Raw genomic sequence first — 23468 nt, forward strand, 5'->3', positions numbered from 1 at the left:
CAATATCTTATCATGAATCCATAACCCAAACATAAAAATAAAATAAAACATAGCTGCGGCAATACACCCTCTCTACAAATATGCAAATCACTGTCACAACTATATATTATATGGCTGATTATTATTCTTAAACCCAAAATTTTAGAAAAGTCGAGAGAGATGAATTAAATTAAATACGAGCATATTATATTTACAACTACAATTATGAATTATCCCATTCTTTATCGCACTAATCTTCATATATTTGTCGAACAAAACCAGAGATCTCCAAAATCGGGAGTCAAACTTACCTCCTAAACTAATTAATTCATTTAGTGTCTGAAACAACAGTGTAGATGGATAATCAATCATCAATCCACAATCCAAATCCCCAATTTCTCCCAATTTTCTCCCAAAATTCCACACCCAAATTTTGGCGTTTGAGCAAATACCTCATGTGCACCCGTCGTCGTCATCATCACACAATATTTTTTTTTACAGAAAACGTGCCCTACCTTGGACAAGGACAGGTTAATTTCATTATATATTCGCGGGCAGACAACGTTAACAAATCGCCCACGCTTCTGAGCTAATGCTCTTCCATTGCCATTTCCTCTCACATCGTAAACAATGGCGGAAAATGAGAGAAAATGGCGACGGATCTCAGATCCGCCACAAGAATAACAACGATGAGGAAATTGTGGTCGGAGACGATGATGAGCCTGAGGTTAATTACAGAGGAATCAGAGCCATGCCTTATATCATTGGTACGGTACACTAATTAATCCATTTTCCTATTGTTCTTCAATTGATTATGAAGATTAATTTTGTGTGGTTTGGATTTTGATAGGGAATGAGACGTTTGAGAAGCTTGGAGCGTTGGGAACACTTGCTAATCTCCAGGTTTACTTAACCACCGTTTTCAACATGTCGCGCGTTTCCGCAACCACGCTTCTTAGCATCTTCGGCGGCACCACCAACCTCGCCACTCTCCTCGGCGCTTTCTTCTCCGACACCTACTTCGGCCGCTACAGACCCTCGGCTTCGGCTCCGTCGCCTCCTTCCTGGTTCGTACTCATTTAAATCACCAATTTTGGTTTTACTTTCAGTTCCACGATTTAAAGTCTTATTTTAACCAAGGCCGTGCAACCTGGCGTTCGGGGCCGATCAGTTCAATCCGAAGACGGAGTCCGGGAAGAGGGGAGTGGACAGCTTCTTCAACTGGTACTATTTCACGGTGACGTTTGCGGAGATCGTGTCGGTGACGCTCGTCGTCTACGTGCAGTCGAACGTGAGCTGGTCGATCGGGCTGGCGATTTAATCCTCAAATACCACAACTTAAATCAATTGATTTGGATATACTCGAATCATATTTTCTTACTATTCCACTTTATCCCATAAAAATATATGTTATTTCGATTTTCATCCGTCCCATTAAAATATGGGCAAAACCATTTATGAAAAGTTGTCCCTAACTCATTATTCATATACATTAATTTGTTTACAACTTATATCACTATGATCCATCATTATAACTCATTAAATATTAATAATAATGTGGATCCTATTATCTACTAGTAACACTTTATTAATAGTATATTAATTTTGTGCTATTTCAAAATGTATATATTTTTATGAGATAGTATAATTTTTGTCAGTGTCACTCCAAAAACGATACCCATCATAAAATACTAGGTTTAGCCCCCAAAATAATTTACAATAACAACGTTAAAATCAGTAATTGGAGTCAAACTCTAATAGTAAAAAAACATATAAGTAAAATTACAATTTTCGCAATTATTTTATCTGTATATAAAATGTATTTTTGATGGTGATTTATGAAACTAAATATTTTCTTATGTTTTCTTTTTTCGTTTTTATTATATTATTTTAATAAAAATCATCTCGTTTAAATAATTAAAGTACTAAAAAAATTATTTTGTAAACGGAAAAATTAATTAAACTTTTTAAAAATATTATAGCACAAATTCTTATCATTCAAATATCTGTTATATTATTCTTTCATTTAATAAATAATTACATAATTGCCACCAGATTTCTGGACAAGGCGGCGATCATAACAGGCGGCGACGAGATGAACCCCGACGGCTCCGCGGCGAACCCGTGGCGCCTGTGCAGCCTGCAGCAAGTGGAGGAGATGAAGTGCGTGCTCCGCGTGATCCCAATCTGGGCCGCCGCGATCCTCTACCACGTCGGCGAGAAGCAGCAATACATCGTCTTCCAGGCCATGCAGTCCGACCGCCACCTCGGCCGCCGCGACACCAAATTCCAAATCCCCCCGCCACCTACAACATCTTCTCCATGCTCCCCTCACCCTCTTCGTCCCCCTCTACGACCGCGCCTTCGTCCCCCTCCTCCGCCGCCTCACCGGCAAGCCCGGCGGCATCACCGTCCTCCAGCGGCATCGGCATCGGCATCTTCCTCACCGTCGTCCGAGTCCCTCGTCGCCGCCCTCGTCGAGGACCGCCGCCGCGCCCTCGCCGCCGGCCACCGCCCCGTCGCCGGCGGCGGCCACCGCGGCGCGGTGTCGTCGATGTCGGCCATGTGGCTGGTGCCGCAGCTGGTGCTGGCCGGCCTGGCCGAGTCGTTCTCGGCCATCGGGCAGGTGGAGTTTTTCTACAAGCGTTCCCGGAGAATATGAGGAGCATCGCGGCGCATTTTTCTTCCTGGGGTCCGCGGCCGCGAACTACGTGAATGGGCTGCTGATCACGGTGGTGCATCGGATGACGGAGGGGTCGGGCGGGGAACTGGCTGCCGGAGGATTTGAATCAGGGAGGTTGGATTACTATTACTATCTCATTGCGGCGCTCTGTGCTTTGAATTTTGGGTATTTTGTGATGTGTGCAAGATGGTATAATTATAAAGGGAGTGTGGAGAATGGTGAGCATGAGATGAGTAACAAGGACATTATAGATATAGACTTGGATTCAAGAGTTGTGTGACAAATTATATTTTAGTATTTAGGGTGGATGAGATTGGTAAAATGAAATGTTGTGAAATTGGAACTTTGTATCCATAGTTTCTAATCTCTGTGTCTACTTTTTGGTGTATAGTTCATTTCCTATAGTTAATTTACACGGACAGCAATATTGAAGGTTTTTACTTTTTACCACTGCCTCAGAAACAGAAGCACAAAAAACTAAAACTCTTCCATGTTTATATGAACATTCACTTCTAACATTAGTATATCTTAAATACTAAACACTTTTGCTTGGATGCAGCTGCAAGCTCACCTCAAATCAAATATCTACTTCAATTGCACCCATCCTCAATCTGCTTATACCGTGTACGACTGCTATTACCTAGCAATCTCAGCTCTCCTCTTTGCTTCCTCAGCCAACTGATTGAGTTCGGAGAAGTTGTTGGTTTCGCTGAACAGTTTGGTGTCGGGTACTTGCAGGCCGTGGAGGGTCCTCTGCGCATGCGCCCATTGGAGCTCACGTTGCTCTTTCCCGAAATCCTTCTTCCTCGTGAAAGCAATCTGCAATGGAGAAAAAATCCAATTAGAAAGTGAAAAATCAACCAAGAACACAGGTGGTATGCAGACTCCTCACCCTCTGCTCAAGAACGAGATCCCAAGCCCTTCCACTTAGAGCGTAGCGGGTCAAGAATTTGATGATATCGAGCGGGATGTAGAAGATGATGTTGTAAAGCCAGATCACCCCTGCCCAGCCCCACCCAATCCCTTCAATCGCTGCGAAGCTCCAGTTTGCATAGACAGCGATCAAAGTGGCAACCTGTTTTGGATTAGTACGAAAATCAAGAGGTGTTTGGATGAGAGATTCATACTGATTTGGCAGTGAAGGAGTTTTTGCTAACCAGTTGTGCAACCACGAATGCAGCTACGAGCAACAAGCCGGGACGCTCAACATATGACCAGTTTCGGGATCTTGTGACGAATATGAGAGCCTGACTGATAGTGCTCACTTGAAGGTATATTGCTGAGGCGAGCTTTCTGAAGTCGTCATGTGCAGTCTTCTCCAGGGTCGACACGCCAAATACTCTCTGGCAAGTACCGTGTAGTTTTTCATCCTTTGGAAGATTGCCCGACTAGTTAAAACAGCGCTAATAATGACACTGAGGCCAGGTTCTGTGAGTACAATATCAGAAGCACTGCGAGCTGCATCAGTCGCATCAGCAACAGCAATTCCAATGTCAGCCTTCTTCAGAGCAGGAGCATCGTTGACTCCATCTCCAGTCATTCCACATATATGCTTCCTGGCTTGCAGCCGCTTCACTATTTCATATTTGTGTTCTGGCCAACATCCAAAATCAGTATTAAATACACGAAAATTGAGGAATGCATTTCTTAGTCCCACTTTGCAAGATTCCACATTCAAAATTGGGTATATTTGATATGATGAATAAACAAGAAAAAATATTACCAGGGAAGACACCAGCAAAACCGTCAGCTTTCTCTATGAGTTCATCAATTGGTAGAGAGGCAATTGATTCATCTTTGTTCTGTCCCAGCAAAGCTGACGAAGGATACATGTTAGTTCCCATCCCCAGCCTACGTCCGGTTTCCTTTCCTATCGCAAGCTGATCCCCTGTCAAACCATATCATCAAGCCATTATAATTCAAGAAAACACCATGTTCATAACATTAACTTCAAGTAGAAAGATAGCCACGGAACAAACTATCAGACAACCACAACTTGATGATAGTCTTGTCATCGGATCCTCAGCATTGCATTGTGAATATAACCCAGAATTGAACAAAAAATTTCTAAGTTGCAATAAGAGTTTTACCGGTTATCATCTTAACATTCACTCCAAGATTTAGAGCCCGCCTTATAGTTTCTGCACTGTCATGCCTGGGTGGATCGAAGAGAGGCATGAGACCAATGAACTGCCATGGGCCTCCAGGACTCTCCTTGGTTCCTTCTGGAACTTCCTGCAAGAACGAGAAGCGGTTGCACCTCAAGCTACAGTAAATGAAATATAATAAAAAGAGGCAATTCCATACACTATACAAAAAGAATGAATGCATATACATACCTGGTATGCTACTGCAAGCGATCTCAAGCCTCGCTCAGCAAACTTGTCGATCACAGTATGAACCCTTCGCTCTATCTCAGACTTGTTGTGTGCAAGGTTTAGAATCTGGAGGCACATTGCATGCGACAATTAGCATTACCATTATTAAAAAAATAAAATAAAATAAAATAAAATACCATAACTAAGACTAAGGACTATACCTGCTCCGGTGCACCTTTACTGACCCTGTGCCATTTTCCTTCACCATCTATGTAAGTCAATGCAGTCCGTTTGTCAGTGGGGTTAAAAGGAAGGAAATGTACCTCACGAACTCCAGCACGTGCCTGTTCATTGAACCGTTTAAGTAACTTCCAGAAACATTGAAACCAGTATTTTCCATTATATGACATCACAAAGAGTGAAAATACCTCTTTTGGGTCAGCCAACATTCCAACTATAGCTGCATCAATTGCATCTTGATTTTCTGTTCTAGATGCTCGAGCAGCCATTAGAACAACCATATCTGCATCAACGCCTTTGGCAAAAACCTATGCACAAGAGTTGAGAGGGGACCAAAATTTCAATCTCCTTAACACGGAGTAACAAAGGCATACTTGTGAGAGAATGATGAATCTCTGACCTCAATAAGATTCTTGTCAACAGTAAGCTTATTCAATGTCAGAGTCCCTGTCTTATCACTGCAAAGAACATCCATGCCGGCCATCTCCTCTATGGCAGTCATTCTCTTTGTGATAGCTCCCTGCACGGACAAATACCCGGTTACATACTGCAATCACCAGAGAAGCATTTAACCAACGTTCTGATAAGAATAAAGCCCACCTGCTGAGAAATGCACACGAAGACAGGCCACACACCTGGTCAATTTTAAGTGGATCGCCATCAAGCAAACGAGCATCAGCAGGAACGATATCTCCCAGTTTAATGCTGATGATATCACCAGGCACTAATATGGACGCCTCCTCCTCGCTCCACCTTTCATCTCTTAGGACCTTCACAACCACAACTGATGAGATGGGTCTCCAAAAATACATCAGGAAACCTAAAACAAGACAAAACTAACTTTGGCTTTCGGAGCAAGACGGGCCATGAGAGCAGCTGCTGCATTTCCAGCATTGTTTTCCTCGAGAAAACTGATTGTTGAGTTTATCACAAGCAATGTGATGATACCCACAAAGTCCTGCCAATCCGGAGGCTTGCCCTGCCAATATGAAATCAAAGATCAAAATTTCTCTCCAGAAAAAAGGAAATAGAAAAACAAACTAGGTAGAAATCGAGTCCTTACTCCACCATTTGCAAGAGCAATGGCCATTATTGCAGCAGCTTCCATGACCCATGAAAGAGGGTTCCACATAAACCCCAAAAACTTAAGTAATTTGCTTTCCTGAGACAATAAGAGAGTAGTGGATTTTAGATAATGAAACAAGCAAAAAATTCCAGTGATTCAAATGAAAAGAGTGAAACACCAATAGTCAAGATTTACACTTAATAAACATCAAGCAGTATCTCATTTAGAGCTGAAGAGCCGAAAATGGAGGAAAACAAAAGAGGTTAAAGATGAGTTAAGACGCAAATGATTTCGTGAAGCACATTACACAAAGCACTTAAAAGTAGGAAATGAAATAAAGAAAGAAAGAGTCATATAACAAAATCAGAATTGAAAAAACCTTCTTCTCCTCAAGCTTGTTGTGTCCAAAAATGACCAATCTTTCCTCAGCAGCCTGGGTTGTAAGACCTGCTTTTGTGCATCTTAGATTCTCAAACACTTCCTCAATGGGTATGTTCTCCTGAAAACAGACACAAACCATCAGCCCACAACTTGAAGCAAAACAAAAGAAGCTGGCACACACCCAACAATCACGAAAAACTTGAATCCCAATCATCAGATCCATTACCAAATCCACAGTCTCCTTCAACACAGCATCAAGAACTTCAGGCTTCTCCCCCATCTTCAAAAGCTGAAAACTCTGAACTTTAACCAAAAACCCTCTTGCAGATCAACAACTATCGAAGAACCAACATGAACAAGAGGCCTGTTGATGCAGCTGCAAATTTGTTCGAGTTGTAAAGAAATTGTGAAGCAGCCCCAGGTGAAAAACAAAACAACTCAGACTTGAGCAGAATAAGCAAACAAGATTTCAAAAGAAACAATGACGCTCACCCACCAACACCAAATCTATAATCTATAACTAATGAAACGTTACAGCAGACTGTAGAGCATAACCTTTGTCTTTTGCATTTCTCATTATTTATATGGCAGTATGTTAAAAAAAGGGACTCTTGTTTTGAAAAATGAGAAAAAAAAAAATTCTTTTATCAATTTCTTTGTTTTGGTGGATTAGCTTTTAGGTACTTGAACCATCAAGCATCAATATTTGTACCTTACTTATTTTAATACAGAAAGAATTTGATTGGAATAAGATAAACACTTTCGATGTGTTTTTTTCTTGAATTTAATTACTTTCTGGTGCAAGAATGAGTTGGAGTGTAAAGATTGAATCTTTTTGATTTTATGAAAATATAGAAGCAGCGGTAAAGCCAACTGCACATGGGCACGCAGCCCTACTAATTTCCTTCACCACGATATAGATATACATCCATCCATATGCATTCTTCTTTTCAAAAATTTCCCTTTTGCAATAACTCCATAAAATCGTAAATTATTTGTGAGTTGCAATTATTAAACTGGTGTCCACATCTCTCTTTAACCACTAGAGACGAAATTAGTCTTAAGTCTTAACTAAGACATGGCAATTCTCTCTCTCCCTCACTCTGGGTGTTGTGTGTTTGAATGATTACATCAATTCATACCAACATATTTTTAAAGGTTTGATTTTTATGCTAGAAAAGGATGCCTGATTTATGGGAACCATGTTGTTTTGTAGTGTGGTAAGCACTCCAAAATGTAAGAAGAAAAAAAATAGTTGAGAAATAAAATTTTAAGCCGTGTTGTTTGGTTGGCGATTGCATCTTCTTTGTGAGAAATTATTCCATTCAGAGGAAAAATCAAGAAATTGTTGATACAAAAGGAATTGAGAAATTGTTGATACAAAAGGAATTGAGAATTTTATGTTGATAAAGATAAATTTTCTTGTTCGAATTTTTTAAAACAAGATTCGCTAAATGAAGATCTTTCATTTTTCTTCAATATTTATATGAAATAAAACGACCAAGTGTTGACTTTTTTAATTTTTTTTTCTAAATAAAATATCACTGATTCTGGTTAATACTTTTTAAATACCCCGATTAAAGTGCAAGTTACTCAGAACAAAAATAGTTTATGTTGAAAGCATATAAATTATAAAATGCATCGACAGCATAATTTGGTCCAAGTTTAGTTTTTTTTTTTTTTACAACTAAACCTAAAGATAAACATTCATTTTTGGCTTTTAATAAGTGTTCTTTTCTCGTGATCTAGACTAATCGATTAGATTCAGCTCCGATGATTTAGTATCTTACCTAATCAACTTCTAAAATTAGTAGGAATATTAAATATTTAAAAAAAAGGTGACCTAATTAATTCCAGATAGATGTACAATAGGCATATATACGTGCTCCCCATTTTAAGTGATTATATATTTTTAATTTAGTCGTGAGTTAATTTATAGTACTAATTTTTAGTTTAATCGAAAAGTGATTATATATTTCTATTTTAGCCGTGGCCCGTGAGTGACTTATACTAGTTTTTAATTAATTGAAACGTGTCCAAGTTTAAGCGCCAATTATTTTGCATTAATGTAATTTGTGTTTATGTTAAAAACAAAAATCATTATCAGAGTGCTTTTTCTTGTCATCATATAGTAAAAGCCAAAATGATTCCAACTTTTTTAAAGCATTAATACGGAGTATTATTTAAATGAAGTTATCACGTTTTATATATGACCTGTTCATTTCTTTTAATTATTCTAGTATTAAAATAATACCTAGATAACAGATTATGTAAAAGCAAAAAGAGATTCTTTTTTTGCTTTTTAACTACTCTTTTATTCAGCTGCTTTTTTGAGATTCCATTCAGAGGAAAAATCAAAACTGTAATATTAGTGATGTTATTAGTAGTACAATTTTTCTTATAATAATAATACCGACGAATTTTGTGATAAATCAAATCCACCTGCAACAAAAAGTGAAAATTCACTTGTACTGTAAGTTAATGAACTTATATTAATTGTGATAGTATCACATTATAGTTTCGATGATTGGTTTGAATTTGTACAAAATTTCAAATTGAGATAATTGAAAAGAATGAAGCATTAGCTAGGTCCCATCAATTTTTATGGTGCGTTTTAATTTTACGTTAAGCTCTTGTGATTGGAGAGGGTTAGCTTGTTTTATTTTACAAAGGTTTCCTTTCCTAATCAATCAACTCATTTTTCCTCTCATGAGAAAAAAAAAATTCAATCAACTCATTTTGCTTTTAGGTAAAGACAACATCAACTATCATACTTATTTTGTTGATTTCAATAAGTCGGTGTCGTAAGTAAGAAAAAGAATAGAGAAGATGAAGTACTACTAACACCAATATTGTTAAATCGATAACTTTTCAAGTTTTGTTAGCCTAACTTTTCATATGAAGTATGCATAAAAATTTTATACCAAATGCTCAACTTAAGATGTGAACAACCATCAAAATTCGTATAATTATTAAATTTACTATTTTTTAACTTCTAACATTGCATGAAAAAAATATTATTACACATTTTTTATTAAATTCTAAATAAACTGTTAATCAATACTAATTGCACTAATTGAAGATTGATTCTTCTTTAGAGGGTGTCACAGTCATACTTATTTATATTTGTACTAGTAAATTAAATGTGCCTTTTGAAAGTACCATCCGTACGTACTAGACCGTAACACGGCAATTTGATGGTGCCATCACTTCAATTTCCCCAAAAAAGAAAATTTCCCTCAAGCGAAAATAAAAGGAATGAAAGAAAGGAAAAATAAGATCGCAAAAGAGAATGGAAGTAATTGAGGGAAATTGGCATGTGAATTGCTGGTTTTAAATGTAGTAAAGTATAATAGAAAGCAAAATATGTTAATTCGTTGGTAAATTATAATAAAATCACTTAATATCTATACAATATATAAAAGTGGAGTTTTTGAAAAATTTACAAGATTACCATTTAATTTAAAAAATTATATTAAATTAAATATATATATTTAAAGACTATTAAATGTGGGATTAAGTGGAGTGAGTGGGAGGTTTTACTAAGTCATGTGTGATTAAGTGGAGTGAGTGAGAGGTTTTAATATGTTTACATACACTATGGTTGAGGTCATGGAAATGGAAGAAGATGAAAACTCTCTTGTGTTTTATACGAAAGGCTCTCATTTTGGGGCGACGTTTCCACTGGCACGCTGGCCTTCTGTGGAGGCAAATGGAGATCTGGAAATGGCTGGAGCATCGGTGGAGGAACGATCAGATGATGGTGCATGTATATTGCAATTTCTTTGTTTTGTTTCTGGGATTGTTTTGCTGAGAATTGTGTGATGTGTTGAATGTTTGAATATGCAATTGAACAATGCTGTTTTGTTTAGATAATAATGTAGCATGTGAGGAGGTTTCTCAGGGAAATAATGAAAATGAAGCAGATGTCTCAATTGGAACTGAAATTCCTGACTTAGATATAGTAGATGAGATGATACAAACTCAATATTCTGCTCATTCGAATGAGTGCAGTCGCGAAGGTCCTTCAACGAGTTGTGCTAGTCTTTATGTACCATATGATGATCATGGTAATTTTGAAAGTAACACGCGACACTCTCTCTCTATCTCTTTAAATCCATTGCAAATTGATTTTGTTCCTTATTTTAATGTAGTTTTAGGTGAGGCTTGGCGGCTTTAAAGATGACAAACGAGTTATTTTACCTACGAATTCTATTAAAGAGTGAAGAATTTGAGGTTTTAGTTTATAATGGTGAGATTGATTTTAATTTTAAAGTTAATGTAGTGTATAAAGAAGTTTTAAAAATGATGAGTAATTATTCATTGTGTTTAATGCTTTATTGTGATGATTTTTATCTTCATACTCCATGATTTAATGTTTACAAATTATATTATGTGATTTGTTTCAAATTTATTATGCTTTTGTGCATAGCACAGGCGTGATACTAGTTTAAATAAACACATACTCCTAGTTGGTATATATATACCCGTTGTTATTATTTCATGTGTAATATTTCTAACATATTGGAAAATAAAATAAAAGAAGAAAACATCCCCTACTTATCTTGCATATACCGGCGGCTTAAATACTTGAATAATTAACGACTAATATACCTATTGCAACGCTATTAATTACTAGTACTACTATTTAATTATTCCTAAATGGTGGAAGCATAATAACCACACATATAGGGTGTACCAATTTTGTTATTGCTAATTTGCTAGTGGGGTGGGTGTATTATTTATCTCCTCCCTAATCATATATAGTAGTAGTAGTATTTAAAGGTTGGTTGGCTACTCAATTTATAGGTTAGAATTTAACAATAACTACTTATGTTTGGTACGTATAGTTGGTACGATAGTTGCTTCATTAATACGTGCATTTATGCCACATTATACTCATACAAAATGTCTCTTTGTTTTCGTGTGGTAATTAATTAGAACGTTGAAGGATATCATAATATTCTAATGTTTTATAAAGACGTAAATAGGATAGCTATTCCAATGTGTTACGTGTGCCCATTGAACTATTCAATAATCATCAAATCTCAAATATCAAAAGTCTCGTAATAATATTTTGTAGTTTCAGAACTTTTTACCTTTCATTCTATGGCGCGATATACATTTGACGAAACCATGGTAACGTTGGAGTTTGAATTTAACTAAAATGAAAGATCCCTTGAAATGGAAAACAAAAGAGGCCTTTGTGTAGCTTTTCTCTTTTTGTGTGAATTCTTTTAAGGGCCGAGAAAAGTTAATTAACTTTCGACTTAACTTTCGACTTATTTCTAGAAATGGAATGTTAATTCCTTTCTTTATCGTAATTTTATTTCTTATCGTATAACTTTTTGTCTATTTGGGGCCATACTAATTTCAGGACATCACAACCTTCTAATCGAAACCGTTTTTCGTTGTCAGCGGTATTTATTTTGCATTATTGCAACATTAAAAAATTAACATTATTGCAACAGTTGGAGCCACTATAAGCATTACGTGCATAAGTATTTGATTTGTAGTAGTCAACGTGAAAAATGAGACGATTCAATTGAACTATCTATACTGAGTTTTGGACAGAAATAAAGAAGAGAAAATGAATAGGGAACCCAAATCCAAGGACAGAAATAAAGAAAAGAAAATGAATAGGGAACCCAAATCCAAATACCCCGTAGTAGGTTTTCGAAGAATTTGTGATGTCTTTTATCCTCCAATCAAATAAAATAAATAAAGATTCATTAAAAAAAACTACTCCCACCATCCCTTATACTTTGTCATTATTTAACTCGGCATGAGTTTTAAGAAATATAATGGAAAATGGATTGAAAAAGTTAATAATATGTGAATCATATTTTTATATATAATTTATAATAAAATATAAATGAAAATGAGTTAGTGGAATGCAAGTCCACTACCAAAAATTGTAAAAGTAAAACGTAACAAATTATTAGAGACAGACAAAAATAAAAATAAGTGAATTTTCAAGGACGGATAGAATATAAAAAGAAAATTAAATGGGCTGGCGGTGTGCCTATGCCTAGGGCCTGGACTTGTAGCTACACAAATTTAGGGGCGCTTAATTCCTAGAAAATAAGTAGGCCAAGATAATTAGTTGGAAGTTATAAATGCAATATACTACTCATAAAAAGAATTAAGTATAATTTTCAGGCATAAGATCAACTATTATCTTAAAATTTCAAGAAACCTATGGTCCAAGCTGACCATGAAAGCTTTTAATTTTTTAACTTGTTTAGTTCATCTGTTCAACTACCCACCATTCTTTTCCCACCTACTTAACAACATTTTTGATAGGAAAGTTAATGACATGAAATGGGATAGCCCAACTAAATGATGGCAGTAATAACTTGATCTCCCTTTCACAAATTCTATCTGCAGTTCTTTCTTGGGAGTTGGGACATATCAATGTGCTGATATATAAATATCAAGTGTGTGTGTGTGTGTGAGAGAGAGAGAGAGAGAGAGAGAGAGATGGATCAAATTTTTATTAGCTGGATGATACCCTATATAAGAAACTTAGATCTGTTCAGCAACAAAAAATCTCAATCATCTCTGCTAATAAGCACAATTAAATCTAGTCCACAAGTAGAAAGAAAACCATTAACCTCCAAGGAGGAAAAAAATAAGCAAGAAACGAATAATCATACCGAGATATATATGGCGAAGAACATCTTCTTATCCCACCAACACTCATACTTGGTATCTGCTTACTTCAGTAAGAGGCATGGAATGGAGGAGCTGTTGAGAAGAAATTTTTCAGCATCTTTCTAATATTCACATACTTCAGTAGCAGCAACCTCTTTCGGTATTTACACCTGGACACTGCACCATTTGCCTGTACTAATAGTGTGACTCGTATGATTTAGGAGATGATATCACGAGTTTCCTCCCAAAACCCTCCTCAGTTCATATTTTTGGGCTTCGGTCAGCCTTTTGGGGTATCTCACGTCAATTTGAATCTTCAGACATCCTCTTTTCCTAGGATCCTTCGAGACGGGCATCCCTTCATTAGGGACAGAAATCTCATGTCCAGGTTTCACAATCTCTGTTAAAGGGACTGTTAGGGTACGGCCATCCAGTGTGGTAAGCTCAAAAGTCTTCCCGGTGAGGGACTCGAGGAGAGTTATCTCCTGCTTCACCACCAAGTCATTCCCTTCCCTTGTATAAACCGAGTGAGGTTTTTCATCTACTACGAAAATGAGATCTGCAGGAATCACGCCAGGTTCTTCATTGCCCTTCTCTGGGAAAGTAATCTTCGTGCCCTTCTTCCAACCAGGTTTTATGTCAATAGTCAGGATCTCATCCAACATACGAGTCCTACTACAAGATAGGAAGAAGATACAACAACCAGACATTAGGAGTAGATCTATATTAATTTTCTCAGAGAGAAATGAGCAACATCTTAAAACTGAAACAATGACAAAGATACTAACGACCCATAAGGAATTTTTAGAATAGCAATGAGCCAAACATCATTGTAGTATTAATTCAGTTGCTTCTGCAAACACATGGATGTAATGGAGATACTTTGAACTGTAAATATATGATGTCTCAACTCATTTGCATTCAAATTACCTGTGCAGCTACTACATGGTTATGCTACCTAAACTACTGGGGACTGAGCCACAAGAAGCCCAAAAGAGAAAAACAAAACAGCATTGGGTATAAAGCACATGCCATCAGATAATTGAAGATGAGCTAGGCAAGAATCAGCATTCAGAAAACAAGAGTCATCAAATTCATTGAGGTATTCTCCAAGAGTGTGAAGGCATCTATTACAACTAACAGAAATTCATCACAGATTCACAAATCACCATCTCATCTTGCAAATCTAACGCAAATAGATTTGAGAATCTTAAAGCATAAGCCAACCACCAAGTGAAATGACAAATGCTGGATAGGTTGTCAACTCTAAAGAGAGAGCCCTATGTAAATATAAATCCCAACTACTCCCCCCCTCCCCTCCCAAAGCACCACCACCAAAAGAGCAAGGATTAATACACCAAATCGACATCTTCCAATACAGAAAGAACCGTCTAATTTTCCACTGAAAATTCTTCTATTTTTCTATCTTTAATATCATACATAAGCTACTTGCACCTAGCGTTTTAAAGCAAACAACGTTTCCGAAATGCATCGAGCACTTCAACAAATCCTATTACTGTTGTTATCTCAAAAGCCTCCTTCACTAGTAAAGAAGTTCTACTCATTTATCAACAGGATCCAATAATATGATGCCAATGCATACAAGAATGTGACAGCCAAGATTTACAAGGAATGAAACCTGAGACGTGACAATGGCACTAGTACAATTTATTGTTGCAAAACTGGTTTCATGACTGGGAATGTAACAAATGAAAATAAAACAAAACTAGACATGTAATTAATTATGGAGAATCAAGTTCATAGAGTCTAATGTAAATAAAGGTTAAAGAATAAGTGATATTTATGCTGTTCACAATTTCGCCAGAGTCCAGACAAGTATTGATATTAACTGTAAGTGTTCTACTTTTCGCAATCGCAATTAAGGGGTCAAGCAAGCTACAGTAACAAATTTTCAGCTCTAGGTGAGCAGATAGGTTAAAATAAATGCAACACAAGCAGATATACGCAATACACAGACAATTGTAAGTGAAACTAATGCACTCTCAATCGAGCCACTCAACCTCAGTGCACATCTAAATTTATTTAATTTAAGCAAGACTTTTCTAACATAACAATTCTAATAACTGGATAACCGATATTAAATTTAAACAAATGCACATACCCATGAGAATCAAGAACATGTCTTGAAATCTTCATCTTCCTCGTGGAGCCAGTATACAACTCATCCAAGCTACACATGAGCGCATTCTCCACAGGCGACGCCTTCCTCAATCCACCACCCCCCGAAGTCTCCCTAGCCCCACCATTCATCGTCGTGCTTCTAAAGAACGGATCTCTCCTACCGGCACCACTACTACTACTAGTACTTCCACCAGCGCCGGCATTCCCATTACTGCTCTCCCCAAAAAACTCGGCATAAATATCATCCGCATTCCTTGGATTAAATCTGAAATTAGGGTTGGGGTGCTGCTGATGGTTATTGTACTGAAACCCCTGGTTATTATTGGCCCGCGTACTGCGCGGCGGAGGCGGGCATTGCCCCGATTTGAGCCCCTCCTCGCCGTATAGGTCGTAGATCTGGCGCTTCTGCGGGTCGCTGAGGACATCGTAGGCCTCGGAAATCTGCTTGAATTTGGCCTCGGCTTCCTGCTTGTTCGCATTCTTATCGGGATGCCAAATCATCGCCAAGCGGCGGTATGCTCGCTTCAAATCTTCGACACTGGCGTGGCGGTTGACTTTGAGGATGTTGTAGTAATCCACCCCCATTGTAGGGCTCCAATTTTGGCGCTACGCCTTATTCTGTTACTCGCACTGTGCAATTGGATATGTGTGCCCGAGGCAATTGGATGGAGGAAGGATTAAGGAAAGGTGTGATAACTCCGGCGGCGGAGAGAGAATCGACGGTGGGGGGGTTGAATTTTGTGCGAATTTTGTGCGAATTTTGAGTTATTTTTTAATGGAAAGCGGAAACGAAAGAGGACAACGTGAGATTTGGGGGAGGTGGGGCAGGCGTGGGATTTAGTCGGGACCATATCTTATGTGCCCGACAAGGGTATTTTTGTCATTTCGGATGTCGGTTGAATATTGCAAAATTTATATTTTGGCCTATGAATTCTTGACTATTTCTCTATCGAACCCTCAATTTTTTATTAGGTTATACTCTACGCCAAAACTTTATTTTTGATGCATTAAAAATTTTAAATGGAATTCTCCAAGTAGCGCTTACCGAAGATAACCCTTCAAAAGTTTGGTGCCAAAATAAAACAAATCTGATAATATTGGGCCAAAAAAATATTCTAATGTCGATTTAAAGTTATTAGTAATAGTTTGAAAGTGATGGAATAAATTGAATAGCGTATAAAGTATTAAAATAGATCTCAATGTTTGATTAAAGGAAGAAGATCTGTATCAAGATTTTCTTAATTTAAATATGGTAAAAAAAATAATGAATCATAATGACCGGTCCAAATTCACTAATTGTGTCGATGTGTGAGGAAAAAACCTAACACAATAATTCATGTTATATGATGTTAGGGTTTAGGGCTAAAGGGGTATCTTTTATTACTTCTCAAAAGTGAAATATACCTTACCAAAATACAAAAGAAAAAATGTATAGAAAGGTAAATGATTTAAAAAATATAAAATAATAGTACAAAAGGCATAAAAATACATAAAGTGTAATACTTTTTAAAATAAAATAATAGTACAAAATGCATTAAAGTACACAAAGTGTAATACTTTCTCAAATACATTCCCTCTTGGAAAATAATTTTTCATAAAAAGAAGACAAATATGATAGTTATAAGATTTTACCTCTCCATTTACCTCACCCCTTTGAGATGCTAAAAGTATATGTTAAAACAATAAATAACAACTTAGTTGGTACGACTTAATTATCATAAATTGTTGATCATCATGTAACACTACGACCATGTTTGGTTGGCGGGAAGTAAAGTTGACAAGGAAAATGATTCCTGGGAAAATGAATCTTGGGAATATGATCTCTAGTAACTTTACTTTCCTGTGTTTCGAGAATATCAAAATTTTAAATTTATACTTAATTTAAACACCAAACTAAAAATATGTACTTATTATTTTTTTATATATAAAAAAAATAATATTATAAATTTTTAATAAATTATTAGTTGTAAATAATAATAATTGTATTATTATATTTATTATTACGATGGATAGTTTAAATATGGATTATCCATCATAATATATAATAATATAATTATAATTATAGTTACATGGAGTATTATACTCATTTATTATAATTGAATAAATTTTATAAATTAAAATTGCACTCTGACTTTATTGATTAATTATTAATTTATAAAATATAATAATTATTATTCATTATACAATTTATATTATATAATTATATTTTAATTATTAATAAATTTTTAATTAATATTATAAATTATTATAAAATATAGTTATAATTATGATAATTTTAATTATAGTTATTTATTATAGTGAAATTAAGTATAATTTATAATTTTAAATTACTTTTAAAACATAATAATAATAATAATAATAATAATAATAATAATAATAATAATAATAATAATAATAATAATAATAATAATAATAATAATAATAATAAAACTATACTGTATTGCTTAAATATGTAAGAATCTTGAAACTGGTAAAAAGAATACCTACGAAATCTTAGAAAGTTGTACTAACTTTCCTTATTCTCGGATTCTGATTACTTTCCCAGTTTGATTAAAAACCGAATCAAACACATGAATTTAAAATTTGAGGAATCAGATTACTTTCCCAGACAGAATCCTGACAATCAAACATGACCTACGTGTAATCATTAAGCGCAAAAATATGTACAGAGAGCATTGCACAATGAAGGGTAGGGAAGCTCCAATATCATGAGTGTATAACGTCTCCAATCAACAAAAAAATCAACTATGGTGGTTAACAAAAGGCACACTGCATATACAAGGAACAAGATAAAAACACAATAAAAAAAGACATCTTTATCAATAACATACCCTAACAACAACACAAAGAAACTAAGATGCATCATCACCTCAAAGGACCAAACTGAGTTACCTGAAGCTCCAGCACTTGAGAAGCTTCATATTTTCAAGCCACGCAAGATATTGAGTCGAGCAAGACTAGTGTGATCAAAACCTTTTAGACTACAACCGTTTGACCTGTGAACCCATCCTGGAGCTGCAGAGACCCATCTTTCATCAGGTTAAGGCTTAAGCTCTTGAACCTTTCTCTTGAATATTGTCGCGAAGCCTTTCTCCAGTCCGTTCCCGTCTTCATCATTGCAACAAACTCATCATAGCTAATTTTCCCATCCTGAAACAAGTAGATACATTTCAAAACTAATCCTCCACATGCTTTTAAGGATTCAATCATGTACTCCATTTAAGTAAGATTTTTCGAACCTTGTCAGTGTCAACTTCCCGCATGATGTCATTGAGTACCTCAACATCCGTCTCTCCTGACTCATCAACTAAAGCTTCTCGTAGTTCGTCTAGTTCTATGTACCCACTCCCGTCTTTGTCAAAGAACATAAATGCTCTGCGGAAGTGTTCGTCATTCTCCATCCTCTGTAAGTGGATGGTAACAGCAACGAACTCTCCATAGTCCAATACTCCATTTCCGTCCACATCAGCCTTTGAATATCATTCTATTAGGCCCTGCTAACAGGTTATAGTATGCAGTCTGCATAATAAGAGCAGGACACTTACCACATCCATCAGCAACCTCATTTCAGGCTCAGCCAGCTGAGAACCAACTTTCCTTAAACCAGTTTTTAGTTCATCAAACGTAACCTTCCCATCATTGTCGGTATCCATTAAAGCGAACATGTCTCTAATTACTTCTATCTCTTCAACGGACAAATGTTCTGCTATCACCTATTCAGTCATATGAGAAAAACTGAATTTTAGGTTACATCATCTATATACCAAGACTTTCTATTTGGTCATTATATATATGTATTACAGCTTTAGTTTCAGCAGCAGAACAATACTTTCTCCCTTTCTCCCTTATATATATGAGCACAAATTTATGAGAATGATATGCTTACCCTCAATGCTCTCTTTTTGAATCTATTCATGACTGAGAATTGCTTGAGTCTTGCCCTTACTACATCTCCAAGTGGAACATTCGAAGCTTTCTTTGCGTTCTGTATCCATGGGTGATCTAACAAAGACAATAAACGAGAGAAGTATAGGTCAGAAGCGTCACATGAACCAAATGCAGCAAATAGATCACGTCTTGTATACTCTCTCGTCTCCATTCAATAATTGGTTAACTATAGTTTACAGGGCAACTCAGTGGACTCTGGTGCAGCTTAGTAGTGCCCAGTAAACTGTAAACATGGAATTAGTTACGAAAAACAGAACCCAACTCAGCATGATATGGTATTTAGTTAGTTTACCACCAAATTTGAATTTCAGATTACCCAAAGGCCAGTTCTTTATACTTCCTACCAGTGTCAGACTATCAGCTGTACTCCTAATAGTCCCAATCATTTTACCTAATAGTTTATGAATCACCAGTTAGAGAGTCAAAGACACACTGGATTTGATCAATACAGTAGATTTGTAAAATTGCTTTTTATAAGAAAACGTAGCACAAGAAATTATATAGGTCTTCTCTAACGTTTTAAATCTTGAACACTTAAAAGCCAGAAAAAGGGCTTTTCCCTTTTGACTGTGCAAGAGGCAGTCAGTCACTCTTCTGATTTCCAAAATTGCTCCGTGAAACACTGGCCATGGCCATACACCTAGCAGCTACTGGATAGTCGAGAACGGTGAACACCAAGGATTCCATTGCTGCAATCTCTAAAGTCACCAAAAATTCATCCTAAAACATCATGATCAGCATACAGGCTGTACATGGCTATGCAAACTATCATCTGAAAACACCTTTCTTTTATTTATTGCTATTGCCACTTTAACACTTGCTTTTCCACATCCTAAATCTTTACAGAAAGTTAACATTTTTGCACGCTTAATGCCTCTTTAATCTTTTCCTCTCACAGACAAACCCATCATCATTTGCAAGACAAGAGAATCACATGCAGCATAGATCAATCACGCCGCCACCACCACACTTTTCCATCATCATAACTTTTCAAACAGTAATCGATACTCACCAAGAACTTGCTGGGCAGTCAGGCGCTTTTTCGGATCCGGCTCCAACATCTGCCTAACAAGACTCTTTGCAGTCTCAGAAACTTGAGGCCATGGTTCCCTCTTGAAATCAATCACTCCTCTCAAGATTGCCAGTGCAACACCTTGCTCAGATTCTGAAGCACAGTTATGGCATAAAACTACAAATAAACTCAGCAAAACACATCAAACCGATTGAGGAAGACGAAGTACCTGCCCAGAAAGGGGGAACTCCACATAACAAAATGTAAAGAATGACACCAGCACTCCATATATCAACTTCAGGTCCATAATTTCTCTTCAGCACCTCCGGCGCCATGTAGTAAGGACTTCCCACGATCTCAGAGAACTTCTCACCTGATTCAAATTCTTCTTAATTTATTAAATAGACAAAAAACTTCATAGAAGAGAGATTTTGTAAGCTGGTATGAACTGTAGAGAAATCCTAAATCACTGAAATGATAGAGAATTGGGATACAAAACCTCTTTCTAAATTAGAACTCACGCCGAACTGTGAAAACCCTAAATTGAAAGGGGGGAAAAGAAAACCACTTGGTGAATTAGGCGTATTAGGAGAGAGAGATTGTCTGACCAGGCTTGAAGAAGACCGACAAGCCAAAATCGATGGCTTTGAGAGCCGAATTCTCCTTCTTATTCGCGAAGAGGAAGTTCTCCGGCTTCAAATCGCGATGCATAACCCCATGCTGGTGGCACATCCTGACCACCTCGGCGACCGTCCGGGCGACGCCGGCCGCCGCGCGCTCGCTGTAGTGGCCGCGCGCGACGATCCGATCGAAGAGCTCCCCGCCCTCGCAGAGCTCCATGACGAGGTGCACGGCCTCGCTGTCCTCGTAGGTGGCGCGCAGCTTGACGACGTTGAGGTGGTCCGGCAGGCTGGACATGATGGCGACCTCGCGGCGGACGTCCTCGACGTCGACGGCGGTGCGCAGCTTCTTCTTGGAGATGGACTTGCAGGCGAGCGCCTCGCGCGTCTCGCGGTCGGTGCAGAGGTAGGTGACGCCGAACTCGCCGCGGCCGAGCTCGCGCCCCAGGATGTACTTGTCGGAGATCCTGGTGCGCGGGATGAAGTCCTTGAGCACGCGCACCGGCGACGGGGATTGGGCGTAGGGATTGGGGTGGCGCTCGCGCGCTTTTTTGTTGCCTCTTGGAGTGGAGGGGCCTGGCGTTGGGGGCGCCCCTTCGGGGGCTCGGATGCACGCGTTGCAGTTTCCCATGGTTGTGGTGGCGCCGCCGTCAGCGGTGGTCGGAGGAAGAGAGCATGGCGATGGCGATGGCGATGGCGAACAAGAAAGAGATAAAAACAGAAGACAAGTCTTCGATGAGAAAACGCGGGTCAAATTGATGAATTTTTCGCATTTGAAAAAACAAATGTCACATAATTCAAAATATTTTTGTTTCTAGTGATATAACAAAGCAACGGCCAAATTTATAAAATTAGTTTCAAGTTTTCTTGTATGAATTTGCTTATAAATTAATGTAACATTTTATTTGAATCTTCGCTAATTGGTCACAAAAACTTAAAATTATGTCAAAAGTCGGTATATTTCATTACTTATAAAGTTGGTTGTATAAATCACAATTTTTAACAAATATGTGAATTTCCTATAGTGATTATTACTTGAAAATTAGAGGCCAAATATTAAATACTATTGATTGTTACTTGGATATAAGTAAAGCTTATATAGAATTTTTTTAATACACGTCTATTTAAGAAATGATACATATGTCGCCACATGAGATTAAATAATTCATATTAGTTTTAGCAATAATCACTTTGAAAAATTCGCACAATTGTTAAAGTTCATTATTTATTCAATCAATTTTAAATATTGTGGAATATATCAAATTTTGATAATAATTCATGATTTTTCTGATCAATTATCCTTGAAATTTTTTAGAGAAATGTGCAAATTTTCAATTACTATACGAGGCATGGACTAGTAGATGAGAGAGGGATTTATGTGATGATAGACAATGATAATGAAATTATCTTGAGATGGAAGATTGGGTGTGGTGGTGTAAAAGGTCAGCATTTGCATTTCACTTTGATGGATGAAAAGGCGAATATTTAAATAAAGACTAACGAAATTGTATGTAAATTAAACATTGTTTACTTGGTGGCTTTGATAACCGAGTCATCCCAATAATGACACCTACCAACCAGTTGCATGATTAGTTCAAACACAATCATGAACATAGATTAATTTCCTGTTTTTCATTTTCCATAGTTTATTGCTTTTCTATATTCTATGTTATTCAAGTTTATTAAAAAAATTTAAATATTATTTCAATACTATATTGTAATTTTAATATATAATCTTTGATTTCAGAGCTCACAACGGCATTCTATGAGAGGAACACGCAATCGCAACTTTGCAGTTGAATCCTCACGTAATATTAAAATGGTAAAAATGGAACTAAAATAACTATATAAGGCTAAACACTAATTATCAACGGAAGCTAAATAAAATTAAGAGCTACTAGAAACATTATCATATCGTGGGTTTTTTAATAAAAATGTAGGGAAAGGTGTTTCTTTCAATATTGTAATGAGAGATTAGGAATTGATGAAATGGAATAATAGTTGTTGAATGAGGTCGTTAACCAGTTACACTTTATTTGTTTCTGACGACATTTTGGTCTATATAACCTACCTAACAATGGAAAATCCATTCTCCCGAATCTTATCTTATATAGTAGTAGTAGTAGTAATATTTTATTTCATTGTTTTTAAAGCTTTTTAACGTGTATATGCACATATAAGTTTATTGATTAAGAAGGATAGAAGGATTACTAAGAATGTGACATCGTCTCACTATTGAATAACAAAAGAATAAATGAAGTAAATGATCTTAAACTATAAAGTGGTATAAAATCTAAATGGTTAATTTATGTTTTTTTCTCAATTTAACATGTTATTCCCCTTTGTCGTAATTCATTTAGAATTTACTATGGATTGGCTTTTGATGAAAGCATGAAATTGGTGGAGTCAGATGAAGTATATG

General features: G+C 36.7%; 2 protein-coding genes and 2 pseudogenes across 2 annotated transcripts; 1 reads left to right on the forward strand and 3 right to left on the reverse strand.

The window, feature by feature from the left end:
* The first annotated feature begins 565 nt into the window (after positions 1-565).
* Positions 566-3109, forward strand: LOC125202646 (annotated as a pseudogene).
* A 189-nt stretch (positions 3110-3298) lies between these two features.
* On the reverse strand, positions 3299-7214 carry LOC125193874 (annotated as a pseudogene).
* Positions 7215-13149: 5935 nt separating this feature from the next.
* LOC125202250 (dnaJ homolog subfamily B member 1-like) lies at positions 13150-16302 on the reverse strand. The gene is made up of 2 exons (XM_048100617.1): positions 15447-16302; positions 13150-13999 (listed from the first exon to the last, which is right to left on the reverse strand). The coding sequence occupies exons 1-2, from the start codon at positions 16049-16051 to the stop codon at positions 13555-13557; spliced, it is 1050 nt and encodes a 349-aa protein (XP_047956574.1). The 5' UTR covers positions 16052-16302; the 3' UTR covers positions 13150-13554.
* A 1839-nt stretch (positions 16303-18141) lies between these two features.
* On the reverse strand, positions 18142-21835 carry LOC125200759 (calcium-dependent protein kinase 10-like). Its single transcript, XM_048098518.1, has 7 exons — positions 21035-21835; positions 20656-20799; positions 20427-20579; positions 19353-19468; positions 19012-19179; positions 18706-18936; positions 18142-18616 (listed from the first exon to the last, which is right to left on the reverse strand). Exons 1-7 carry the CDS (start codon positions 21675-21677, stop codon positions 18443-18445), a joined length of 1629 nt encoding a protein of 542 aa, XP_047954475.1. The 5' UTR covers positions 21678-21835; the 3' UTR covers positions 18142-18442.
* Between the last annotated feature and the right edge of the window lie 1633 nt (positions 21836-23468).

This window comes from Salvia hispanica, chromosome 1 (genome assembly GCF_023119035.1).
Source record: "Salvia hispanica cultivar TCC Black 2014 chromosome 1, UniMelb_Shisp_WGS_1.0, whole genome shotgun sequence".
NCBI lineage: Eukaryota > Viridiplantae > Streptophyta > Magnoliopsida > Lamiales > Lamiaceae > Salvia > Salvia hispanica.

What these genes read in the sequence shown, in the direction of transcription:
- LOC125202250 (XM_048100617.1), bottom strand. Translation starts at nt 16,051, where the DNA reads ATGGGGGTGGATTACTACAACATCCTCAAAGTCAACCGCCACGCCAGT. An exon ending in CATGTTCTTGATTCTCATGG is followed by an intron (nt 14,000 to 15,446) that starts GTATGTGCATTT and finishes CCTATCTTGTAG; the next exon opens with TAGGACTCGTATGTTGGATG.
- LOC125200759 (XM_048098518.1), bottom strand. Translation starts at nt 21,677, where the DNA reads ATGGGAAACTGCAACGCGTGCATCCGAGCCCCCGAAGGGGCGCCCCCA. An exon ending in GACTGCCCAGCAAGTTCTTG is followed by an intron (nt 19,469 to 20,426) that starts GTGAGTATCGAT and finishes TGTCTTTGTTAG; the next exon opens with ATCACCCATGGATACAGAAC. An exon ending in TCAAAAAGAGAGCATTGAGG is followed by an intron (nt 19,180 to 19,352) that starts GTAAGCATATCA and finishes ATGACTGAATAG; the next exon opens with GTGATAGCAGAACATTTGTC.